Source organism: Lissotriton vulgaris, chromosome 12 (genome assembly GCF_964263255.1).
Source record: "Lissotriton vulgaris chromosome 12, aLisVul1.2, whole genome shotgun sequence".
Classification (NCBI taxonomy): domain Eukaryota; kingdom Metazoa; phylum Chordata; class Amphibia; order Caudata; family Salamandridae; genus Lissotriton; species Lissotriton vulgaris.
Window position 1 is genome coordinate 736,197,093 of NC_141700.1, and position 25,880 is coordinate 736,222,972.

General features: G+C 44.1%; 1 protein-coding gene across 1 annotated transcript in view; it reads left to right on the plus strand.

Annotated features, from left to right (window-relative positions):
- Positions 1 to 25,880, plus strand: part of LOC147678446 (extracellular calcium-sensing receptor-like) — a 78,842-nt gene that overhangs the window by 46,535 nt on the left and 6,427 nt on the right. Inside the window, exons 4-5 of the mRNA XM_086945632.1 lie at positions 11,720 to 11,947; positions 20,479 to 20,602. Coding sequence (XP_086801758.1) covers positions 11,720 to 11,947; positions 20,479 to 20,602 — 352 coding nt within the window. The remainder of the gene's footprint in view (positions 1 to 11,719; positions 11,948 to 20,478; positions 20,603 to 25,880) is intronic.

The window sequence follows — 25,880 nt, forward strand, 5'->3', positions numbered from 1 at the left end:
CCGCCCCGCCTCGTAGGCTTGCGCAACTGAAACCAAACAAAAACAAGAAGCGTGAGTACATCATTACAGCTTCACAACATGTGCAACCGCACATACCTCTTATAACAATTGGAGGACCAACGCCCCACACGTTTAACTTGTTCGACATTCAGACCCCTGGCTGTAGCCTCTGTAGCAGCCCCTATCCGAAAGGAATGGGTCCCAAACTCGCCCGGGTTCAAGCCCGCAGCAGTAATCGACATCGCAAGCACCCGCTGAAACTGAAACCTCGTCAGTGGGGTGGCGTCAGCGTGTCTCAACAAGGTCCCCCCCCATGATGCCACCCTTTGTGCTAAATATTCCTCTACACAACTCACCGGGCACATGGAGGACCCGGGGATCCTTTGTATTATTATGCAATCACCCATCGCACCCTGATCGGTCTTGGACCTGACGAACGAGACAGTCATTGTCTCCCCTCTGATCTGAACGTGCTCTTGGCACAGTCCCCCCATCACGTCCTGCTTGTTCCTCGCCACTAATTCGCTTACCCGCATAGCCCCATGGAATGCCAGCGTAAAAGCGGCTCGGAATAACACTGTTTCATACTGGGATGAACATGTTGCAGGGAGTCTAGATAATAACAGGGCCAACCTATCCAGACCTATCGGGTGCCTTTCGTCTACTCTGCGACCCTCAAGGCGTTGCCACCCACGTAGCGCTTTTTGCACAACGAAAGACGCTGTCGGGTCCTGGATCCCATGAGCCCTAGCCACAAAGGAAATGGCGGCCCGATGCCTCTGGGCCGTAGCCACTGATTTGCCTGCCTGCCGTAACAACAGCAGGAATTTCACTACCAACTCCTCCTGGCCCCAAAGCTCCCCTCTAGCCGCCCCCAAAAAGGCCCAATAGGAACGGAACGCCCCTTCATATGCCTTCCTCGTCCTGGGTGCTAAACTCTCTCCCACGAGGTCCTGTAATTCGGGGCACCGAGAGACCAGAGAGCTTCGGGAAAGGGTGCTGCCACCGGGTCCGCTGTGGGCAGAAAACCCCAGAAGGCCTGCATACGAAAACGAGAAAGCGCATCAGCCGCCTGGTTCATCACCCCCGGGACATGTCTTGCCTTAAATAGTACATTCAATTGCATACACAATAACACAATTTCCTTGAGCAATCTCAGAATCCATTTGCATCGTGCTGCCTGGCTATTGATACACTCAACAACGGTCATGTTATCAGACCAGAATATCACAGAGTGATCTCTGAACCCCTCGGGCCAAGTTCTCAGGGCCACCAGAATGGGAAAAAGTTCTAGGAAAGCAATGTTACTTGTCAGACCACTATCATGCCACCATGACGGCCATCTTTGTGCCGACCACTGAGTGCCGAATATGGCACCAAAACCAATGCTCCCTGCCGAATCTGTCCACAGCCCCAGCTCCTCAGAGGACACGGCCGGTTTGTTCCAGACAATTCGACCATTGAAATCCGCCAGAAATGCCAACCAAATGCGCATGTCCTGGCGAACCTCTGCCGAGAGCCTTGTGCGATGATGACCCTCCTTCAGGCCGACCATGGCTTGAGCGATCGAGCGAGAAAAGGGGCGGGCCATCGGTATAACTCTTAGGGCAAAATTCAACTGCCCCACCAATTGCTGTAATTGATGGAGCTTAACCTTAGACTCACTGATACACATTTGCAGGGATGCCCTGAACCTTAACACTTTGTCACCTGGTAAACGAAAACAACCTTCCTCGGAATCGAGCTCGATCCCCAGAAACTCGAGGCAAGTCGAGGGACCCACAGTCTTACCTGGTGCCAATGGCACGCCAAACTGATTCATCAAGACACAAAATGCATTCAAAGCCTGTCCACATTCCGGATCCCCGGCTGCCCCAAGAAACAAAAAGTCATCGAGATAATGCATAACATGTTGAAACCCCGTCTTCTTTGTGAAGACCCATTGCAGGAAGCAACTGAACTTTTCGAAATAGGCACATGATATAGAGCACCCCATCGGCATACACCTATCCATGTAATAGTGACCCTGAAACATGAAACCAAGGAGACGCTGATCGTCTGGATGTACCGGGAGCAACCGGAACACTGACTCGATATCAGATTTTGCCATCAGCGCACCGGGCCCCATGCGATTCAATATGGCTACGGCCTCATCGAAGGATGCGTACCGCGCCGAACCCACTTCCGGGTCTATCGCATCGTTCACGGAAAGACCACGTGGGGCTGATAAATTATGTATCAGCCGAAACTCACCCGGGTCCTTCTTGGGGACCACCCCTAAAGGGGAACAAACAAAGTTAGCAACTGGTGGCACATTAAATGGACCGGCGACTCGACCTCGAGCCACCTCCTTCCCAATCTTTTCCTGTACCACGGTCGTATGCTGTAAGACCGATATCTGGTTTTTACATTTTGCTATACCCTGAAACTCCCCTACTGGGATGCGGAAACCATATAAAAACCCGTTCCGCAACACCCCAGCGGAAGCGTGATCCGGGTATTCGCTGAGCCAGGGAATCATTGCCATGGTATCAATCGGAGTAGGTAAAGGCGCCCCTCGGACTATGTCAGACCTGTTTGGCGCCTCCTCTACCCCCGTTATCACCCGTTTTGGCTCTGCACATGGACTCAGGATGGGATGATTGCCCACACCCCCCACATTCGTGCCTAAATTTGCATGACCCCTGGGGCCTAGTACATTTCCCCCTGTTAAAGTTCCAACAAACCCCCCTTTTACCTGTGTTGCCGATTGGCCTCGAGTGATTGTCGTTACTCGTACCTGATCGAAAGGGCGTCCCCGCATATTGGCGGGAGGATTCGCCAACGTTACTCCCTACCAATGGCACCCTCAACATACCAGAATCCTCCATTTTGGACCAGGACACAGAATCATAACAATCCCAAGTTAAGTTTTTATCATGCTCTTTCGCTTTTCTGAAAACATTATCGTAACAAAACCAATGGTTGCCCTCGTGAGATACTGAATACCCCATGATCCGTGACTGATAAATCGGCAATTCGGGCAGCAATTCGGGCCTACGTTCACCCAAGATGGATGTAAAAACCCCCCATGCTTTGCCCCAATTACCAATGTTTTCATTTACCTTAAAGGCGGCCATCTTTGCGCGCCAAACACTCGGATGCATGAGCTCCTTTTGGCTCTTAACATGCTCCATCTCATAATGATCGGTAAGCAACGAGAAGATGTTTATATACTCCCCTGCCCATATCTTCTCTTTGATAGCCAGAGGGACATGTTGACCCAACTTTTCCCTTCGGGAGGGTGCCGACTCATCCCTCGCAATCGGTAATGGCCGCTTACCTGAACCGGAAGCTGTATCTGCGACTGGACCTGACCCAGGTGGTTTTTCTACTGCCGCAGCCGGCGATGGTGCCTTCGTCGCTTCCCTTGTTTCCCGCAGCTGCTTCATCAACACCTGCGCGTCGTCAGCCGTGGCGCCCTTGCTACCTTTACCCAACCACGCTGCTAGTTGTGCTGCCAGCTCGGGCGGCATATCGTCCCCGGACACGGGGGTGACCACCACGGGAATCGGATTCCCTTCCTCCGGCACAGGGGTGGGTGCCTCGAGTGGAGTACAGGGAACTGGGACATCTCCCCCAGCTGCTCCCCTTCTGGGCCTCTTGCCTTTTCCTCCTGGGGCTGCTCCTGCCAGAGGACGTTTCGGCCCCCCTTCCTCGTCTTTCTCCGCCATTCGCTTCTTTAGGTCGGTCACCTCTTTCATAAGAACACGCAGCATCTGGTCGGTAGTCATTCGCTTTCCCGCCTTCTTAGGCATTCTCCGACAGAGTATCTGCAAAACAAACAAGAAAGATTACAACGCTCAAAAAATGGCTCTTCGTTCCGTCTCGAGCTCACGTGCAGCGAGGTGGTGCAGCTTCAGAGCACAGGAACAAGAGGATGCTTCCTTGGCTTGTTGCTCCTTTTATCCGTCTTCAGGGCGGGCGTAAACCCGCCCTGGCCTGCCCCGAGGGCGTGGCCGGCCGCGTCAGTGTCTAGGCCAGCCCACTCCAGGGCGGGAAAAAGGCGCGCCCCGGCTACGCCACTTCGGGCATACCAGCCGAGACTCGCCTCCCGCCCAAGATGGCTTCACGGGGGGATCGTGGTACTCCACCATACGTTCGGGGGGACCGAATGGTCGCCCCTTTCCAAAAGAACAATAAGTAATCAGCTCACGACTTACCTTAACTGTTGTGATATGCTAGATGCAGATCAATTTGGCTTTCACACTACTAATAGCGCTGTAGCAACATTAATAGCAGTGATAAATGATTTGTGAAAATCGGCAGAACTATGCTGATGACACACAATATTTGTTGTCCATCGATCATGATTCTTTGGTTTCAGAAATGCATGGTTGTAGTCTCAAAATAGCTGGCTCTGAACTCATTAAAATTTAATGCAAACAAAACAGAGTTTTTGATGGTAACTTGATGGTAACTCGAGCCAAGTTACTGCCACCATTTTTAGATGCATGCTGGCCAGCAGGATTAGGATCTACCTTTAAATCATGTACCAAACGATGTAACCTGGAGTTACGGATTGATACCAATCTTCACAGTAAAGTAAATGAGCTATAATCTAGTTATCGTTTGCAGATCAGGTTGTTAAGGCAGATATTAACATAAATATCAGCACACATGTAGTCTCCTGTGGTGCAGGCAACACTCACAGGTAGTTTAGACTATTGCAATGCTCTCTACTTAGGAGGTCATGCATGGTCCATGGCCCACCTACAGAGAATAAAAAATTCAGTGCTAGGTTACTCTTAAACTACCTTCACATGCACCATCTGCTCAAGCTCTGTTTACACGTCTGTTGTGAATGATAAATCTCTGAGGCAGGGTGAGTATGAACATATTTATTCTGTCATCCACTCTCCGTAACTGACAGCCTGTCCAACATTCCATGGTGAACTCTAGAGGAACGTTCCAAGAGGGTGGAGGTAGTGGGGGGAAGAGGGGAAGGTACCAACAGGGAAAGAGAAGAAGGAAACAACAAGGAGGAAAGTGCCAGGCGGAAAACCAGAGAGATTACAACACATCTCCCTACAGAGGGGAGAGGGAAGCAAAGGAAACAGGTTGAAATAAAAAAAAAGGAAGGGGTGATAGGGCACGAGGAACCTGTGAAGAAACATAGCAAAAACGTATCAGTAACATGGAAACCCCTAGGCCTAGAAGGAGGAGGACACCCAGCTGTCGAAGGAAGGAGAATGACGGCCGGGTTACCTTATGATGAAGACAAATAGTGTGAAGGGCTATGCATGGCATATCAGGTGGGTATAGAATTGGCAATCGGATCTCTTCCCCTGATAGAAGCATAAGGAGTAACTCCCGTTATCAAGTCAGAAGAGGTGTGATATGCCCAAATGCTTTCTCTTAACATTTTATCTACATCCATGTTGTTGGCACAAGCTAGATAAGTGAGATCCAGAGCATAGACATCTGGATGGGGTCATTGTCTCCATGGCAATACTCAGTAGATTCCTCATGCTTGATGCCCAGCTCACAAAGGAATGTCTTCATTTCCATAGATGAGAATTTGATATCATTGTTGGTGACCATGCAAGCTTGCACACCTCCACATGCGAATGAGTCTCCTAAGAAGTCGATAAGTACTTTTGTCGAGACACACTTGTATTTGATCCAGTGAGATGTGTAGTCCATGAGAACAATCAAAAATCTCTTAGGGACTCCTGAGTGTCCCGTGGGACAGATTATCCCCAATGCCAATTTAGTCCATGGAGTTTTAGGAACTGCTGTGGGATTATCAGACAGATTACATTGGAAACTGAAGGCCAACTTTTAACAACATCAGTACTTGATACGGCATGAACCATCTCTGGCACCCACCCTTCTACAGGGGTTTTGGCATTTTGATTAGAAATGATGTACACTCCTCTGGGTGGTATGTCGCAGGAATTGCTATTTACACTTTGACCTATTCCAGTGAATAACTCAGAACAAATGTTTACAACCCGGCTGGTTTCCTCCACCTCTTCAGCTACGAGAACTTGATCTTTATTGTTAGGGTCGAGTACAATCCCCAGCTCTCTTTGATGATGCCAACCCAACAGACTTGACCCCTTGCTTACCATGTACACTTTGCCCCATGTAGTTCTTCCTTTGAATTTAATACACACACTCATCATCCCCACTAAAGGAATGTTCTCATCGGCATACCCTACTGCTGAAATGTCAGGTTCCAGCATTATTTAGACTGGAGGTATCAAAAATGTCATTTATGACAGCAATATTGAATAAGGTAACCGGGGCAAACGAATCAGCCAACACATCTATGGGCTTACTATTCACAAAGATGGTACATTTAGGATGTTCAATAGGCCTGTGGTCACTGAAGTGTCCTTGAGAATTTGGGGAAGCTTGAAAGTCCCTAGCTTTTACTTGGAATACATACTTAGGGGCCAAGTCACCTTCACTGTGTACTACTTTCACTCTGTAGTTTTCACTGTTGTCACACACTACCCAGGTGCCCCTTCTTGTTACATTTTACACACGTGACATTGCGGGCAGTACAACGCACATCATTAGCAAGGTGATTGCTGCTGCCACATCTATAGCATTTCAACCTTCCCTTTTTCCTGACAGAATGGTTATCTTTGACTTCTCCGGGTCTAACCTTGAATACCTCCTTATCAATGGAATGGACCTGTGCATCACTCCTATTGCGAACATTGGCAACAAGCTCACTGGGAGTCTTCATCTCTTTGATACACTTCGCAGTGTGTTCCACAGAGATTGCTATACTAACCACTTCTTTTAAGGTGGGGTTTTTTTCCTGGAGCTTTTCTTGGATATGACTATTGTTTGTGCACCTGACAGGTTGGTCCCTGATGAGTGAATATGTGAGTTCACCAAAGTCACAAAGTTGAGTCAGGCCTCTGAGTGCTGCTATGTAATTTATGACAGATTCCGGTTTACCTTGGATACGGGTAAAGAACTTATGCCGCTCCAACACTATGTTTACCCTGTCACCAAAATGTGCTTCTAATTTTAAAAGGGTGATTTTAAACTCATCTGTATCCTCCTCATCCTCCTCTAGCTCCGGTTCAGGTAAGGTGTCATATATCTCCCTACCTTGTATGCCTAGGTTATGCAGTAAGATGTATTGTTTGCGAACTGCTGAATGCCTTTCGCCGCCTATGGCAATGAGATATGAGGCAAATAAATTTATCTATTTCTTCCAGTGAATTTCTGGTTCCCCGATTTCATTTAGGAATGGAGGAGGTTGGCTCATATCTTGTCCAGCCATAGTGGTGATGGTAAGCTATACTTTTACGCTGCCACACATACCCAAGTTGCAACTGGGAGCGATGTGCTGTAGGTGCACTACTAAAGGGAGAAGGATTTACGGAGTAAAGAAGATAAAACTCCTCTAAGTAACTTTCAAAAGCAACGTTAATATCATATAAGAGACTCAGGAACTACAACCGGAATTTACAACCACTGAGTGGGGGACCGCAATGTAAGGTTACCTGAAGGGTAAGAGCAGAGGATTCTACTCAAGGATAGGAAAAGAGTTACAGAATTGAAAACTACTGTAAGTAACAACTAAAAGTAAGCTAAGTACAATCACATAGACTCAAAGCCTGCGTGGTAGCAATCCCACTTTTATCCTCTAAATACACTCTAAATAATTGAAGAATGCAGGAAACTTCGCTTGTAAAGAGTACTCAGTAAGCAAATAAAAATAAATACACTTTATATAATTGAAGCATGCAGGAAGAATTTGCTTGTAAAGCAGTTTTCCGTAGGCATCATACGACTTCAGAGACTCCAACATACCTGATAGTGGTGCCACTTTGCGGCACTCTAATAAATGAAGCATGGAAGAAAACCTAATAGAGAAACAGTACTACCAGCAATATACACTTTAGCTATGAAGTAAAGCTATCTAAGCAAGAGTAGGGAGGATACGAAAATGTAAAGGAAAGTTCAAAGAGATAGGGAGGAGTGGAGATTATGCAATACAAATTTAGGTGTCTGATAGTCCAATGATGAAGGTGTGCGTGTCACCGATGTAGAGGTGCATACACGTGCTTTGACTGAGGTGAAGAGTCTAAAGGCAGAAAGAGGGTAGGCAAAGTTGTACAGTACCTGAAGCTCTCCACACACTGAGACAGATCTCGCCCTTGAAGGTGATACCCTCCACTATGCACAATGATGTTGTTTAGTGCACGGTGATGTTGACCTTGAGGAAGTGCAGAGCGCAGTAGGGAATAGGCGCTCTAAAAAGGAAGGCAATGAAAATCTGGAGTGGGGTGACACAACACATGAACCTTAGCGGTAGCAAGGCACTGTTATCTTGCACTAAAAGGACAGAATGGCCTCGTTGAGAGAGGGGATGGGAGCACGCAATATGCAATGAAGGAGGTAGGAAGAGTTAATGGAATCGCTCACTGGAACCAGGCCTTTAGGTTGCTGGGGCGTCGCGAGTGACTTTCTGACAGAAACTTGCAATGAAGATCTGGCTGTGAGGTGGCTGGGGCACCCAGAGCATCTTCCTGACAGGAACTGATGAAATTAGTGGTATGTCTCACAGAGGGGCTGACAGAGTTCACTCCTGCAGACTGGCTGAGGCGCCGTGGAGAAATAGACTGGATCACCAAAGGAAGCAGCGGAGCTGTGAGCAGGACCAACGAGGGGATGTATGTCCTTACAACGCATACTTTTACAACGCATACCTTTACAACGCATTTTTTACACCGCAACATCCATTACAACGCATTCCATTACAACGCATGCCATTACAACGAATTCTTTGAAATTACCTTTACAAATCATTCCACTGCAACACATACTACATTTACAACGCATACCATTACAATGCATACCATTACATTGCATGTATGGTAAGTATTGGATGGTGTAGGGGTAAAAATTACTATTCTAACTCCAGGGGGGGTGCAACAGTAGGGTAAGTGTTGGATAGTGTAGGGGTAACAATTACTATTCTAACTCCAGGGGGTGCAACAGTAGGGTAAGTATTGGATAGTGTAGGGGTAAAAATTACTATTCTAACTCCAGGGGGGTGCAACAGTAGGGTAAGTGTTGGATAGTGTAGGGGTAAAAATTACTATTCTAACTCCAGGGGGTGCAACAGTATGGTAAGTATTGGATAGTGTAGGGGTAAAAATTACTATTCTAACTCCAGGGGGTGCAACAGTAGGGTAAGTGTTGGATAGTGTAGGTATGCGTTGTAATGGTATGCGTTGTAATGACTGCATTGTAATGACATGCATAGTAGTGGCATGCGTTGCAGTGACATGCGTTGTAATGGTTGCGTTGTAATGGCATGCATTGTAATGGATGTTGCGTTGTAAAAGTTTCATTGTAAAGGTAGTGCGTTGTAAAAGTTGTGTTGTAAGTGTTGTTTCCCCCAATGAGGGGCTGACAGGCGCCAGAGAATCACTGATGAGCTGATAACATTGACTTTTGAAGACCAGTGGTGGCGCAATGAAGATAAGCTGGGGCGCAGAAGGAAGGCAGTGGAACTGTGAGCAGGGCCAGCGAGGGGCAGAACGACACCTGAGAATCGCCTCAGCGATGCCCAAACACCCCTCGCCACGGAGAGGTAACAAGACCTATTAAACACAGTAACTCACCGGCCACAGACCGCAGAAATCCTCGGAGCAGAACACACCCCCAGGGGTGCGAGACTGAAGCAGAACAGGCGGGCGGCAATCACAGCCACGTCACTCAGCGGCCCAGATCACTGCGATACACTGGAGCTCTGTAAAGTCTTCCACACAATGCAGAGGTGTGAGCTAGGTTTCCGTTCAAGACAGGGAGTCCAGAATAAGGAACCATCAGCAAAACCACATCTCCCCAGCAGGTAGTAGCCTGAAGGCACAGAGGCCCAGGTAACCCAGATGCTCAGTAGGTGTCACAGTTACCCAGCGAAGAGCGAAGAATGATTAATCCAGAGAACATTACAGGAATACCTTCAATGAGACTTCCATTTCATGGGATATGGAACTTCTTCCTCACAAAAGGAGACAACTTCTGGAAATAATCACTTCAGAACAGATGAATCACCTTGTAAAAACGCAGGATGGAGAGAGTAAAGAAAAGGTGAGATGACAGCGATGGCCCCCTTTGCCAATTCGTTGCCAGTGTTGTGAATAATGAATCTCTGAGGCAGGGTGAATATGAACGTATTTATTCTGTCATCCACTCTCCGTAACTGACAGCCTGTCCAACATTCCATGGTGAACTCTAGAGGAACGTTCCAAGGGGTGGAGGTGGTGGGGGGAAGAGGGGAATGTACCAGCAGGGAAAGGGAAGAAGGAAACAATACAGAGGAAAGTGCCAGGGAGAAAAAGAGAGAGATTACAACAACGTCATTGGTGACTTGTGTCAAATACGATCATGTTCAAGACTTTGTGCATGTTCTTTCTGGTCTATCATCAAACTAGCTCAAACTATCTGCAAGAGATATTCCAGCATTACTGCCCAGGTTGATTGCTCACGTTCTTTAGTTCATGGCAGTGGCTGTCTCAAGGTGGGGACCAGTCATAATGGATGGCAGAACCATTTCTGTCGTGGGGGATTATCTTGTAAATAAACTACCAGAGAAGATTAGGGCAGGCAGGGAACTTGTGCCTATGAGAATAGCCTCAAAGACCAGACTATTTGCGAATAAATGTTTGTTTAGGAGCGATACATTTTTGTCAGCGATTCATAGTGCCAGGAGGTACTTTTGGTAATTTCAGTTCTCTGGAACTAGCCTACAAATACAAATATAAATTAAATTAAATCATGCATGCTCTACTGATGTATACACTTCCACATTGCACATCCTTTCCAGTATGGAATATTACCTCAACTATGCAGAACCAGACGTCCATAATTATAATACGCCTCCCACACCTCTTACACTAAACCGCATTCCCGTTGTATACAACACTTCTAACGCTTGCCCATAACTATCTCAGGAGGCCACACCACCATCTATTAGATCACACCTCTAAACATTGATGACATATCTTTTACTAAACTTTATCAGCTTTGATAGAGTGCAGCTCTTCCACTAGAAAATACCTTCTTGACCACCATACACAACCCACATTAAACCATATAATCACAAAGAAAGCCCACTAAGTAAGCTGACTATGTATGCCTTCACTATGTACACCCTCTTTCAGTTGTCGGAGGCCAGACCTTCAGGGAGATCACAAATTAGGTAAAAAAAACGAGTGCAAGGTAAATGTTTATTTAAGTGCTCATGAGCTGGAGAGCAAGTTTTATTGTTGATAGAACCACTGAATTTCCCTTGAACTCATCCTTGATTCTAGGAATATTAGCAGAAGCCTGGAAATTGATTCTCCTAGCATACAACTTGGCAAACAAGCACAAGTTAGTAGTCGACTCATGCAGATTTACAGTTTTAGGAATTGCAGTGTATTTATTTACTGATCCAAATAATTTGTGTACATATTTTACACGACTACAGAGGCCACAGGCCTCTACTGTACAATAGTTCCAGGATGATATTAGCATTTCAGCTATACTAGACATTCCTCTTTCATTTGGTGTTAAATATGTATAATTGTAACTCCCCCACAATGATCAATTGTTCTTACCTGTTTATGTTACTCTCATATTGTTTAAGGAATGTTCAAATTTAGTAACAGTCAACTACACCAAAAGTACTGAAGTTATCTATGCTCACTTACAGCTCCTCCACTACGTAAAGAAGGTGAGATTCAAGATCAAATCTGGGGAGGAAATGTACTTTGACAGCAGTGGCGAGCCTCCTGCCCAGTATGACATTGTCAATTGGCAAATGAAAGCAGACAATACTCTCCAACATGTGAAAGTGGGAGACTTTGACGTGCGAGCAAGTGGAGGGAAGCAACTTTACGTCAACAATAGTGCCGTCCAGTGGAATATGCAGAGAACAGAGGTACCAGTCTCATTAGTATATAATCAGAAATTATGCATTATTAATCACCCTAGGCCAGGTATTGCATATAATCTGAAGAGGGATAGAGGAGTATGATTTGCTGAATTGTTGCTTTTACAATTGGTTAAGCAAAGGAGGGTTGCAAGCAGTGTTCCTGTGGGGCACTGAAAGTTCATCTTACTTGTCAAAAATCATATAATGTGGTCAGGTGTGGAATCCCAGATTAGATTCATTACTTCAAGATCTAAAGTGAGCCACTTACTATTGGACCACAAATTCGCCCAAGATTAACATAGACATTCAATGAAAACAGAAAAGTCTATTTGCTGAATCACCTACAGGGGACACTGAATAAGAAGCTTGACAATTGCCCCTCTGGTGTATCATAGGGTGTCAATTACACCCCTGTTGCATTTATTCATAAGGACATTGGCCTCTATCAGTTTCAATGAATGTTATTGGTCGGGGTAGATTGACTTAATTTTTTGAAAGTGATATAGTAAAAATTCTCAGAAGACTCAATTGTTTTATACATATTAAGTCAAATGTGTCACCTATCAAAAATCAAAATCTACAATACTTTTCATTCTAAGACCCAAATGTTAATCTCTGTACCTCTCATACCTTTCACACGCGTCGGGCTCAGGCCCCGTTAGTTGTGAGGTTTATTCTTACTTATGGACATTGTTGGTGATAAAAGTCATGTTAATTTATGTGCAGAATGAATGAAGATTAAATTTGTAGAGCGAGAACTTAGCCCTAGGGCGTCAAGGCGCTGAATGCAAAGCACCAGGAAGCGCTGGGAGAGAGAACATGCTCAAACTGAAGAATCTAGAAAAAGCCAGGTCTTTTAAGGTTTTACGAAAAAGCAAAAGGCAGACCTCATTAGAAAGTTCATCTGGAAGGGAATTCCACAGTTTGGGCACAGCCGTGCAGAAGGCTCTGCCACCCCATTTAATCTTCTTAAACCTGGGAACAGTGAGTTGGTTTTGATCCGAGGACCGGAGCGATATGATAGGAGCATAATTATGGACAATCAACTTGATGCCCTCTGAGCAAGAGTCATAAAAGGCTTCATGAGTCAGGCATAGGATCTTAAAAATAATCCTACGATCCATCGGGAGCCAGTGCAAATGCCTGATCAAGGCCGTGACTGAATGATGTCTAGGAAGGTTCAATATCAGCCTGCACCATCTGCAGCCGATGAATAGGGCCTTTATTAATGCCCAAATAAAGGGCATTGCAATAGTCGAGTCTGGACATTACTAAAGCAACGACGGTCTGCTTGCGTGCTTAAAAATAGAGGTACTGAGAGATTTTTCAAAGGATCCTGATGATCCTGAAGCAGGTGGAGACAGTCCTATTGACCTGCAAAAGAGAGCCATTTTGCAATTTGGGAGTGACAGATGAATTTAGAGGCTCCTGATTGACATCCAGCTCTAGTCCAGTCTCCCTCCTTCTTTTTCTGAGCTGCCTCTGCCTTTTTGTGTTTTGCTTGCTATACCTGCTCTGCATGATTGCTTTCATTAATTTTTAATTTTCAGCAACATAGGGGGAGGTACAAAGACTATTTTTATATGTGCGCATATACTTCCCCTTATGTTAAGGACAGACTTCATGAAATCAGATTTTTCGGTACAGCATTTGCCAAAAAAATAGCATTGAACCCTTCCAGTGGCAGGTTCAACAGTCATAGATGGACCTATTGAGCAGGAAGGTCAACTTTTTGCAGCATCACAGGATCCAGTATGCATTGCTCCTCTCTAGTTTCCTGAAACTGTAAGCCTGGTTTAAAACCTGAAACAATCAAAAAACAACCCACCCCATGATGATACTGTCCAACTATGTGTCATAAAATGGAATCAAAATGCATTGAAACTTGAGAGCTCACCGTACATAGAGGTTGTTTTTATTGCTGCTTCTCTTGATGCTAGTATTGGTGATTTCTTTACTGTTGGGTGAGTCTTTGAAATATGAATGTAAGTGGTATGTGCCACTGTGGCATAGGTGTAATGAGCCTGGTACTACCGCAGTGATCTACAGAGGTGTTTGAAGAGAGCACTTCAGTTATTCTTTGTCCTAGTGATTACACTGTTTCTTCTCCAGGCTCAGACACTCTCTTGCTGATGCAAACCCTTATGGTTGGATTTGTAGAGCACACCTGTTCCCCACAAGCGATGCTGTGGCTTTATTGTGCACAAAGAGACACAGCAAGGAAAACAAAGTGAGAACTGTACCATGCCATTGATAATTCCTAATGGAGAGCTTACATGATGCTTTGTCGGCATTGAATTAGGGACCATTAAAAACGTTTCCCAGGCATTTGCAGTGGCATTTCACAGCTCTTAGAGTATCAGTATGCCATGTGGCAGAGGGGGATTTATGAGTGATAGGCCATGATCTAAAGGGAGTGATGGAGTCAAGTGCATTCCTGATCAAATCATTAACATTTGTTGCAGTGGGCCAAAGGGGAGGTGGCTAAGACAAAGGTAAGAATTTCCTGTGTGACCCTATCCAGGCACATGCAGCCATAGGGCCTGAGAGTAAATCGGAGATGGTCTGATCCTGAGGGTCGGATCAGCTGAATGGGACCAATAAATGAGTGGACCCATATGGTGTGCTTTGGTGCTGAAATAATGATACTCTCTATATTTCCTTTAGCAGATTCATCACCTTTCTTTTGCAACAAGTAGACATTAATTTACTTGTACAGCTCAAAAACATCTTCTCACGCATGAGGGCTTTAACAGCAGTTTGCTGAAAGACCCTCGTCTCTTGACAATCTTATAACATATGGCTAAAATGTGTGCGAATCCAGCTGCAGATGACCACTATGTCATGGACTTCTTGGCCTATTTGAGAATGTCCTGCAACATCAGGTTGATACAGCAGGTAAAATAAAGCACCAAGAAGTATCCATCATCTACCATGGCTTTGACAATGTTGTGCCCCTTGGGTTCAAGCCATTACTAGACTTTGGTATTGAATGATCCCAGAGTGGTGGTGATTGTGTGTGCTTCTTTCTATGGGAACACTGCAATCATTGCATGCCATTGAGCACCTTGAAAGGCAGTATTGATAGCAGAAGCCCTTTTGTCAATCCTGTTGAAGATGACACAAAAACTGTCTCTTTCTTAATCACTGCTCTGCATGTCTGTGTTAAGAAGGACTGGGTGCCCAATGCGCCCATCCAGTGCTTCAGCATCAGATCTTTGCTCTTGCATATGCAAGTGCAGCACACAGGCAGATGAAAAATAGGACCAGCTACCATTACCTTCCATTTCTGAGAATTGATCACCAAAAACCCACTAAGCCCTCGAGTTTCACTCCTTACTCCATGGAAAAGAAGATATCAAAGGCCGCAGATTGGCCAGTTTCGCACTGTATAAAGGGACAGTTTATATTGATGATACAGTGTTACTTTGATGAACAAAGAATTATGAGAGTTTTTTTTCATAGTCCCAACTAGCGTGACTTCAGTTAAATTGTCCTACTTTGACATCTCCAAATGACTGTGATTTACTTTCTCGTCTACCAGACAGAGGGTATTGATGCTGAATTTAGGGAGTGACCAGCATGGCATGGAACAGGGTGTTTCACAGTTGATACAAATAATAAAGAGACTTTGATGCTAGACTAAGCAATGCTTGCAGACTACCCAAAGGGAAAAAACATACAATTTAGCAAAAATAAAGCGGAAAATAGGAAAAATGTATAAGTAATCTATAAAACAATTTTAACATTCCCAATACCCTCTGCAGGAGGCATTTAAAAATGGCAGAAAAGCAGGAGATATGGAGGCCACTAACCCACACACGTTTCAATAGACATTCAAATATTCTCAGAACTGAAACATTTTCAATTCTATTTATTCATAACTTTGTTGCTATAGCTCATGGACCTGAGACTGTAAACAAGCACTTTCAAAACCAATAGATCTGGCTTGGTTCAGGTTCAAGGGTTCTGGGTCGGACTGGCCCATAGAGTAATCAGGCAGTTTCTGATAGGCTGGTCTGATTGATCAGTGTGTGGGCCATTTTTAAATCAGTGTGTGGGCCTGGTTTATGGTCTGCTGAGCCAGTTTGTAATATTGATTTCCCGGATATCACCACAAACATTGACTGCAGCAATCTCATATCCATGCAGTCCTACATACCTTACAAAACACTTAACATTCAATTCTTTACTAGTTCAAAACTGGCCTAGTTTGCAAATGTGTGCCACTTTTTAACCTATATGGTATGCTAATGGGGGCCAATTTGTTTTGGGTGCCTGGGCCTATTCTTTGACACCGCGTATGTTCATTATTGTGTGACATGTCTGAATGCAGGAACAGAATACTCATAGAGAGACACTCAAATACACTCAAATACTGGCCATGGCTTTGATTTACTGCCAGAAAAATGTCACACATTTGACAGCCGAATGTCACTCATATGCACACTGCAACCATAGAAATGTCACACATGAGCAGTCTGGAAACTTACATCTGTGATAACGATGACAACAGAAAAAAAATTGTCATACATGTCATATGAGTTCAAGTTCAAGTTCAAATAATCTTTATTCGGATAAGAATGTCCATAAAAGCACATGTCATATGAACATTGTGCTTAATGTGAGATGTTTATTTGCTACATTAAAATAACACCAGGCCCTAGACACAGCACATTTTACTACACCAATGTTTTGAAACACTTCTATAATAAAACGTACAATATGCAAGAAAGAAGAGTACTAATATTAATGCATGCCATTCGGTGAATAGCCATTTGACAACTCCTTCATTGTTTCAAGCATGCACTGTGAGAAAGTATCGGCACAACAGAGACGGGTCAACCGGTGCAGCCTGTTAGTCACATAGAGATTAAATCCCACCAAGGTATCCAGACACTAGGAGCAATGCCTATTGCTATTAGGAAACCGAATGGTAGTGGAGTATATATATATATATATATATATATATATATATATATATATATATATATATATATATATATATATATAAGACGAACTCCGTTATGTCCCAAATACAGCTCCAGAACACCAACGAAACCGGACCCAAATGGAAAGTTGCCAAATATATTTATTTCATCCTCGTGCAGAAAAACACGCCGCCATGACGCGTTTCGGGACCTCAGCCCCTTGATCACATGATATATATATTCATTATATATATATATATATATATATATATATATATATATTCACTGAAAAAACCATAGGTTTCACACCAGTTATAGTTAGGAATTAGCATTTAAAAAACCTATTAAATTCACTAAAAAAACCATAGGTTTCACATCAGTTATAGTTAGCTGGAAATTTACTGACATAAAACCAATGAAATTCCACGTTATAGTTAGTTGGACTCACTATAACTTGCGCCCCTGCAATGCACTGCTGATGACGTCACATATTACATCACTCATGACATGGTCAGTGACATCACTCATGACATCACTGATGACACCATCCTTGTGACACACTGATAGACCTCCTTTCAGTGTAATGTAACCATTGAAACACATATTCAAACAATAGAAACTTTTCGTCAACCGGCGCCAAAGTTATTCCAAATAGAATTTTGAGATTTAACATTGAAAAAAATCCTAACTATAACTACCTACTGGCGACCGCCAGTAGGTAATATATATATGTACTAGCAGCCCGTCCCGACCTTGTCCCGGAGCTTTCAGGCTTCCCCCTACCCCCGCCTGCCCTGACATTGCCCAGCAGCCCGTGGCCCCGCCCGCCCCATCCCCCGCCTGCCGCCTGGCCCGACCCTCGCCTGGACTGAATCAATGGAGATGTTAGTCCCCGTCCCCCATCTTCCCGGACCCCCGCCTGCCCCGACATTGCCTTTTGTAACTCCCCGTCCCCCGCCTGGCCTTACACCCGCCTGCTTACCTCAGCCGCCGCTCCTGAGTTGACAGCTCCTCGCTGCTCTGCTCCTCACCGCCTGTCCGCCGCCGCTCCTCCCCCGCGCCATGTCCGCCTCTCTGCTGGTCGCACCGCCGCTGCCCTGTCCGCTGCTCCTCACCTGACCGCTCCTCCCCCGCGCCATGTCCGCCGCTCCTCTGACGCCACTCCTCGACGTGTGCACGCGCGTCGCGGCCGGGGCTACTTTGAGGGGACTACTTTTTTTAAAAATACATTTTTTAAATAAGGTTTATTTTTAAAACTTTATATAGCCTATAACCATCTACACACCCTGACGATGTCTACGGTGTATCGGGTGTGTAGATTGGCGCAGTTGTTCCAGAGTTTACCCGCCTCAAAGCCTGAAAGTTTCTCCTTTATTATAGTAGTATAGATATATATATATATATAGAGAGAGAGAGAAGTAACGCATTTAACTTGTCAAAGTCTTTCTTCAACCTCCATCAAAATCAAGCCCTCAGTTGCTCATGACAGATTCCAAACCAGTGATGATATTTTAGGTTTACCTTTGCTTCATCTGCATTGACTGAGGGAGCCATCTTGCTGTTAAGATGCCTTTGTGATTGTGGATCTATGTTCAGTCCTACCACAAAGTTTTCCAATCGTGGCTATTGCCAGGACCTGTGGTTCTATAGAACAGGCCTTTGTTTGCAATTTCAATCTACATTTGCTATGTTTTCAGTGCTATCCTTTCGCTTATCAATTTTAAAGCAGAAGTTTGTGGTGCGAAGGTCCCCTCAGGAAAGAAGTTTAATAAAATGGAATGCACACAGTTGATTGATTTCAGCTTTCTTGTGCTTACCAAAATCTCTAATATTAGAGAATTAGTGAATATTCCTCAAACTGTCCCGAAAATACAGGAGGCCTCTAAATAAATTTTGGAATGAGTCTAATGTCTCCTATCTGTAAATGCTCTTGTCCCTTTGTAAAATGGGAAACTAGGCTCTCACTTTGGAATGGAGTAGGCATACACAACCTCAATCCATGTAATGCGAAGTCAACCTCATTTCAAAGAAGAAAATATAAAATAATGCATTCTTTTGAGGTGGCAGTGAGTACTGTCCTATGATTAGATTGTTCTTCATCTCTATTGAATGTTGTTTTGTAAAGACTGTCTCAAATGTTGATGCCGGTTTGAGTTTGCTAGTGTGGAAAATAATGAGTTAAACCTGATTGTCTAATGGCATATATACAGTGAGATACATTGAAAAATAAATTCCTAGGCAATATAATAATATCCTACTGATTTATATGTGTAATAAAAATGAACTCATTGTAACAACTAAATTACAAAAATGCTAAATTTGTTTTAATAGCAGGTATTCATTGCTCTATTGACATTATTACACTTATAAATTAAAAACACAAATGTATTAACTTTTTAAAAAAGTTCTCATGATTTGTATTTGTAGAATCATATTTAAATAAAATCACAATTAAAAAACATAATTGGGTGGCAGAATAATGAGTCTTTGACGCGCGTTTCGGCGTAAAGTATGCCTTTGTCAGGAAAAGACACAATAACTTTATATGTAAGGTCAGATAGCTTGGTACTCGTTGATTACAGTATCCCCGTATTAGGTCTTCTGTAGATAAAAACTTTTGGTGTTCGCGACCCTTTGTGAGGTGTAGCACCATAGTTACCACCTCTTGATATATTTTATTATTTCTTGATTGATTTTTCAAAAAAGGAAACTGTGACTTAGTTGAGAATCTGATGTTGTGTAAGTAAATTTTTTTTTTAAGTTAGAAAATTTGTGTTTTTAATTTATGTTTTTAATTTATAAGTGTAATAATGTCAATAGAGCATTGAATACCTGCTATTAAAACAAATTTAGCATTTTTGTAATTTGGTCGTTACACTGAGTTTTATTATACATATAAATCAGTAGGATATAATGATATTGCCCAGGAATTTATTTTTCAGTGTGTATTACCCTGTCCTAGAAATTGAACTCACAATTTGTCAGGGGTCCTTGTTCCTCACATGATATATACATTGAGATACCATGGGAAGCTAGCAACTGTGAAATTTGGTGTGGCGCAGCACGCTGTAAACTCACCTATAGGTTGCCTTTCTCCACTCCCCTCTCCCGACGACGATGACGAGCAGGAAGATAAGTGGTTTACTTCCGCTTACAAATCCAACCAATCCTGGAGCTACTGGCAGCAGCTCCAGGATTGGATGGAGCAGGCTAACCCAGGCCTCATTTTTAGGCTGGGGGCCTGTACCTGTAATCCCTCTCTCTACTTTTTTACACCACTGGGATTGCAGGCCTTGAAGTGTGCATGACAGGTTGGCCAGCTGTAGACAGCCAGCCAATCTGTCATGCACACTAAGCGGTCATCCTGCAACTCGCAGGTATCTGTCTGCCCCACCCCACCATCATGCTTGTGCTAGCGCTGCTGGCAGAAAACAAAATACTAAAATGGTAATGACCATTTTCTTATTCTGTGTGTACCTGCTGCACTTGCAGCATGCGGGGCGACGCGCCTCCATCTTAAAGGAGGAGCCGCATATGTGAAATCCCCTCGAGGACATATAAAAACTTCTCGACCAAACACGGGCATCCTTTCCCTCTTTCCTCCAGGTACCCCGTTCTGTGTGCAGTGAGAGCTGTGGCCCTGGCTATAGGAAGGCTCACCAGGAAGGACGACCTGCCTGCTGCTTCGACTGTATTGCATGCGCTGAAGGAGAGATCGCCAACGAAACAGGTAAATGAAGAAGAACAAGTTGACTTTGTAAGCAAAAAATCAGATCTTAACAATCATATCAATGCAGGTAAATTTACAAATGACATTATGACCTCATTAGAAATATGTTTTCAGAATGTTCTCTTGCCTTTTAAAAGCTGTTGCCTCACATGGTGCAAACTTACCAGCAGAAGATTAGAAGAAAATTATATTTTCCTGTTGGAAACACAGAAAATATTCTCTCACAACCTAAGTCAGGATTGAGGGCCGAAGGAACTGGTGTTCTCCCACTAGAAAAAAGAACCTTTTTCTTGCTTAGCCTAATTCAGGATAAGAGGCCGGATTTAGAATTTGATGAAAGGGATACACCTTTTATCTGCTTGTGCCGTAATGTTGGAGTCAAAGCGCCAGGATACCCTTTAGGTGATAGTTCGCGCTATACAAGTATGCCATACATACATACATACATACCTTCGCAATGTGATGGATGTCTCATCAACCTTATTACAAATACTATAGGACAGGGGTCTCCAAACCGGTCCTGGAGAGCCAGATCCATGCCAGATTTTTGGGATATCCCCATTTGAGATACATGTAGTAATTTTAAAAATCTGGCATGGATCCGGCCCTCCAGGACCGGTTTGGAGACCCCTGCTATAGGATATCATGAACATTTAAATTGGACAGGATTATTGTCACTTTTGTGTTGGAGTAACCCATCCTCCAACTCTAAATCAAGTCTGAACTTCATAGAAATAATGCATAAACATAAAAAACTTGAATTGGAGACACTGCAAGGAAAGCTCTCCCAGTGAAGGGAACTTTCAACTTGTTCATCTGCTGGTTAGTCCTCATTTGCTTCCCCATACTTTAGCATGTTGCTGAAATATCTTTAATCAGAAAATTCATAATAAATCCTAAACATGTATTCAGCATGGATAGGCTTCAACTTTCAAGTGTGTTTGGGTTCAGCCAAGGTAGGCAATACAAATATATGAAAAGATCTTAAATAAACAATAAAATGCAATTTCTAAAAAAACACCCTTTTTCATCGTTCCATGAAATACTGTAAAACCTTTCCAAGCTTAGAACATCCTTGAATGTAATTGTATATGATAAAAGATCATGAGATATTGTCCTATAGGTATGCTCAATTTTCTATAAATCGCAGTAATGCAAGTCTTCTAAAGTCAATCAGGGCTTCAGTTAATAACAGAGCAGGTATCAGGGTTTTTAGAAGAAGTTTGTTCAGAGACATTTTGGCTCTTGGTTTCGACTTTTTCTTTAAGAATTCCCCTGCTTTCTGGATGTGTAGTTGATCTTTTTCTTATCTTCTATCTACAGCCACTTCCTGGTTAAATGAGATTACATTTCCTCCAGATGTTGTTGGGTAACCCCAGCTGTTCCGTGTTTTTTACACATTCATAGTTTTGAATTTCTTTACAATCCTTCCGGTGTAGTCCAAAATGTTCATACGTTGATAGGCTTCTAATTCTTTAAGCCCTCTTCCAACTTTCAAGATGTAAATTTGCAAAGAAGAACCATCTGCTTTCCTTTGAACTTGATTTTAACACTGTATCATATGGCACTCTCCTGCTGTACTAATACATTGCCAATATGGTAAGGCTCTTGCATAATATTTGAAACTAATTCATGGCATGCCTAATTCCAGTCTAAATGCAAAGCCTGGGGCATCTTGTAACATTCTCAGCCAGCACTCCCAACAAGGTACTTCTGTCTGAGTATTATATAGCTTTCTCTGGTTTAGAACTGCACGTTCACAGAGTAAAAAGCTCATTGGGTTTAACCCATAGGTTTCCCTTAAGATTTTGACGTATGAAATATACTAGCATCCACGGTCTCCAAGACACTGAACAAGGCCCCATTTTCTCCCACCTGTATCCAGATTCATGGGGCATAATGTAGCTCAATTATTATTCACAACAGTGATGTAAGAGTGCCCCATGCCATCACCTTGCATCTTAGGACTGTTCTCTCCATTGAATCAAATGCCACTATTAAATAAAGTTATGCCACATACACAAGGACCTTCTTTTGGACCAAGTACTTTTAGTAAAAATAAATACTCATCAGTGATGATGTTCCTCATAAAGCATATGTGAAGATAAGCAATATGCCCACTCTCTACCCCATATTTTCGAGGCGTCTACATGTCTTCCAATGATGCTGCCATACTGTAAATCTTGGTGATCGTCCAGAAGCTTTCTTGGAGGGAGCGACCACCTTTCTTATAGATAATAATTGGGATACTCCCTCTCCAGGAGTTGGGAATGATTGTATTTCACGTATGGGTGCGTTGTTCTAAAAAGGATTTCCATATTGTTGGTTGGACCTTCAGTATAGTTCCTGAGATCCCAACTAGGGGCCTCATTAGGATGGCGGATGGACCTGCATCCGTCTGCCACCTCCGAGGTGGAGGGACCATCCGCAGGGGCAGCGGCTGTCCCTCCAGTGCAATTAGGATGTGACCGCCACCCTGGCGGTCACATCCTGTATCTTTAACCTTGCGGCGGGTGGTGCTTGAAGCAGCACCCGCCGCAAGGTTAAAAATGCATGTTTTACATTTACATGCACAAAGCGGCAGGCACCGCGTGGTGCCTGCCGCTTTGTGCATGTAAATGCTGGGGGGTACCATAGGTACCCCCCATGTGCACCCCCCACCCCCGACACCCTGGGGGCCCGCAACAGGCCCTCAAACACCAAAGACCACATGCTTTTCCACGGCGGAAAAGCCGCCGTGGAAAAGCATGTAGCTATGCACATCTTAATTTGGGTGACGGTGTCTTGCAGACACCGCCACCAAATAGCCCTCCACAACCCGCGGATCAGCGGCGAACGGACCTGCCGTCCGCCGCTGGTCCCACCGCAATCCCACCGCCATCCTAATCTGGCGGTGGGTGTTTTCTGTGGCCGCGGCGGTGAATACGCATCCTCCGGGCCGGCGGTGGCTTCCGCCGGCCCGGAGAATGCGGATTCACCCCCATCCTAATGAGGCCCTAGGTTTGGAGACCTACAAGAGTTGATAGACCATATGAGGCCATTTTCTGATGGTCAAGCAAAGTTTTCATTGAAGCACTCTACATTTCTCCCACTTTGCATATCCATTATGCTTATCACTGGATCTTTACTGAAAGGTACAATTTCCTGTTTTGTGTTACCATTTAGTTTATACATATTGGGTAAACAGTTGATACAATCTTGCTCTGCCACTAGTGTTGCTGCGGTCTGTTTCACATGCCTAGGCAATTACTAATCAGTAAACCCAAGTAGTTTGACTTTTTGTGTTTCAGTGTCATGATCACATTTAGCAAATAAACACAGCAGGCAACTTTGTTACAAAAATGAATACACAAAAAGATAGAATGCTGACTCAGTGAGTACTGGTGACCTAAGTGCTTGTGCCTCTCTTATATGTGATACACGTCATTAAAAAGTGATCAGTTGCATTTCCTAATTTTAAAAGTAACATGGCCTATAAAGTAAAAGTTCATAATAATCAGAGTCTAAGATAATGGTGGATGATGTTTCAAACCCATTAAGGATGTGGGATCATCACCAGGAGTCAAAAGGATATAGAGCCACTCAGCATTGTTATGATTGGCACAATAGCTGGTCTAAGGAGGACATAGTACATGAAGATTGTATGAACATAGGTCACTAGTTCAGGGGAGGAAATCCTACTCAAGCAGCACCCACAATTTTTGTCAGGGTAACATGCAAGCAAACCCCAAGTTAATCTGCACTTAACACTCTGGTAGCTTGGCACAAAAGAAGTCATACTTAAGTTAGAGGCAATGTGTGAAGTGTTTATGCAGCACACATGCAATAACAAAGTGAAACAGCGCACAAGAAAAATCCCCAACACTTTAAAAAAGTAGAGTAAACTATATTAAAATATTTGACACCAAAATGACAAAAGTCAAGTCAGTAGAACTGGAGACATACAGATTTAAAGATTTAGGTAAAATAGTGCTTAAAGGTCATGCTGGACTAGGACAAAGGGCCTGATTTATTTCTGGACAAAGGGCCTGCCGATTGGCCATGGGAAAGGAGTCATTGACTCCATCTAAATGGTGAAGAGGCCGCCGATGCAATTTATAAATGACCACCTAGCAGGCATTAATTTATAGAAACAATGCCAGGAACAGCTGTATCGGCCGTCACAGCCGTCCCATCCATTTCTGCCAATGCAAATTACTATGTGCTATGGGGCTGCATCAGCTGGATGTAGTGCTGTAGAAATTGTAGTTCTTATTAAAAAAAAAGAAAATCCAGAAACAGGATTTTCTGTCTGTAAACAAAACTATAATGTCCCATGCCATTGGAGTCTTCTCCCATGGTGATGGGAGCATTAAAATGTTTTTACAGTTCCTTACCACCTGGATTTTACCTGGTGTTAAGAAACATAAAAAAATGACTACTTCTTCATCCATCTAAATTGGGTGGGCAGACATGTTGGTATTTCTCCGATGGTATTTATTCCCTAGGGCTGTTGGAGAAGTTTTGCAACGGTAGAGACATAGCAGTCTCCATTGTGGCCAAACTTAGGTCTGCCCGTATATAGATCATGAGGGCAGACTACTATGTTGGTGGAGAGGAAACTTCATCACTGCTGCGATGGAGTTCCCTTCCTGCCAACATATAAATCAGGCCCAAAGTCACAAGTTCAGGCAAAATATGAAGGAGCGCGGGTAGATGCAGGGACCAAGGTAGGTCCTACGAACAAAGTGCCCTAACTTGTTGCAGAGAAAAACCAAAGGAAATGATGGACGGAGCGTTGACAATACAAGCACTCACCCCCAGTCAACTGATCTGGGTTTAATCCATCACCGTTCTTTAGCCCACTCTGCCACCCCAGTTCAGATATGGCCATATGCAAATCAGTCTGACCCTGTGCCTCATGGGAGCAGTCCAGCCCGAACTGCCAAGCCATGCCTTTCCTGGACCGGAAACAAGCTACCGAGGACCAGTTTCTGGCATTTCAGCCGTCTTCAGTCCGGCTTGCATGAATCCAGTGACAAAGTGAGCAAGGGACCCACGTCTGAGCATACCCTGCCAACTTATGGCGAACAAAGAAAAACCAAAGTAAATGATGGACGGAGCGTTGACAATACAAGCACTCACCCCCAGTCAACTGATCTGGGTTTAATCCATCACCGTTCTTTAGCCCACTCTGCCACCCCAGTTCAGATATGGCCATATGCAAATCAGTCTGACCCTGTGCCTCATGGGAGCAGTCCAGCCCGAACTGCCAAGCCATGCCTTTCCTGGACCAGAA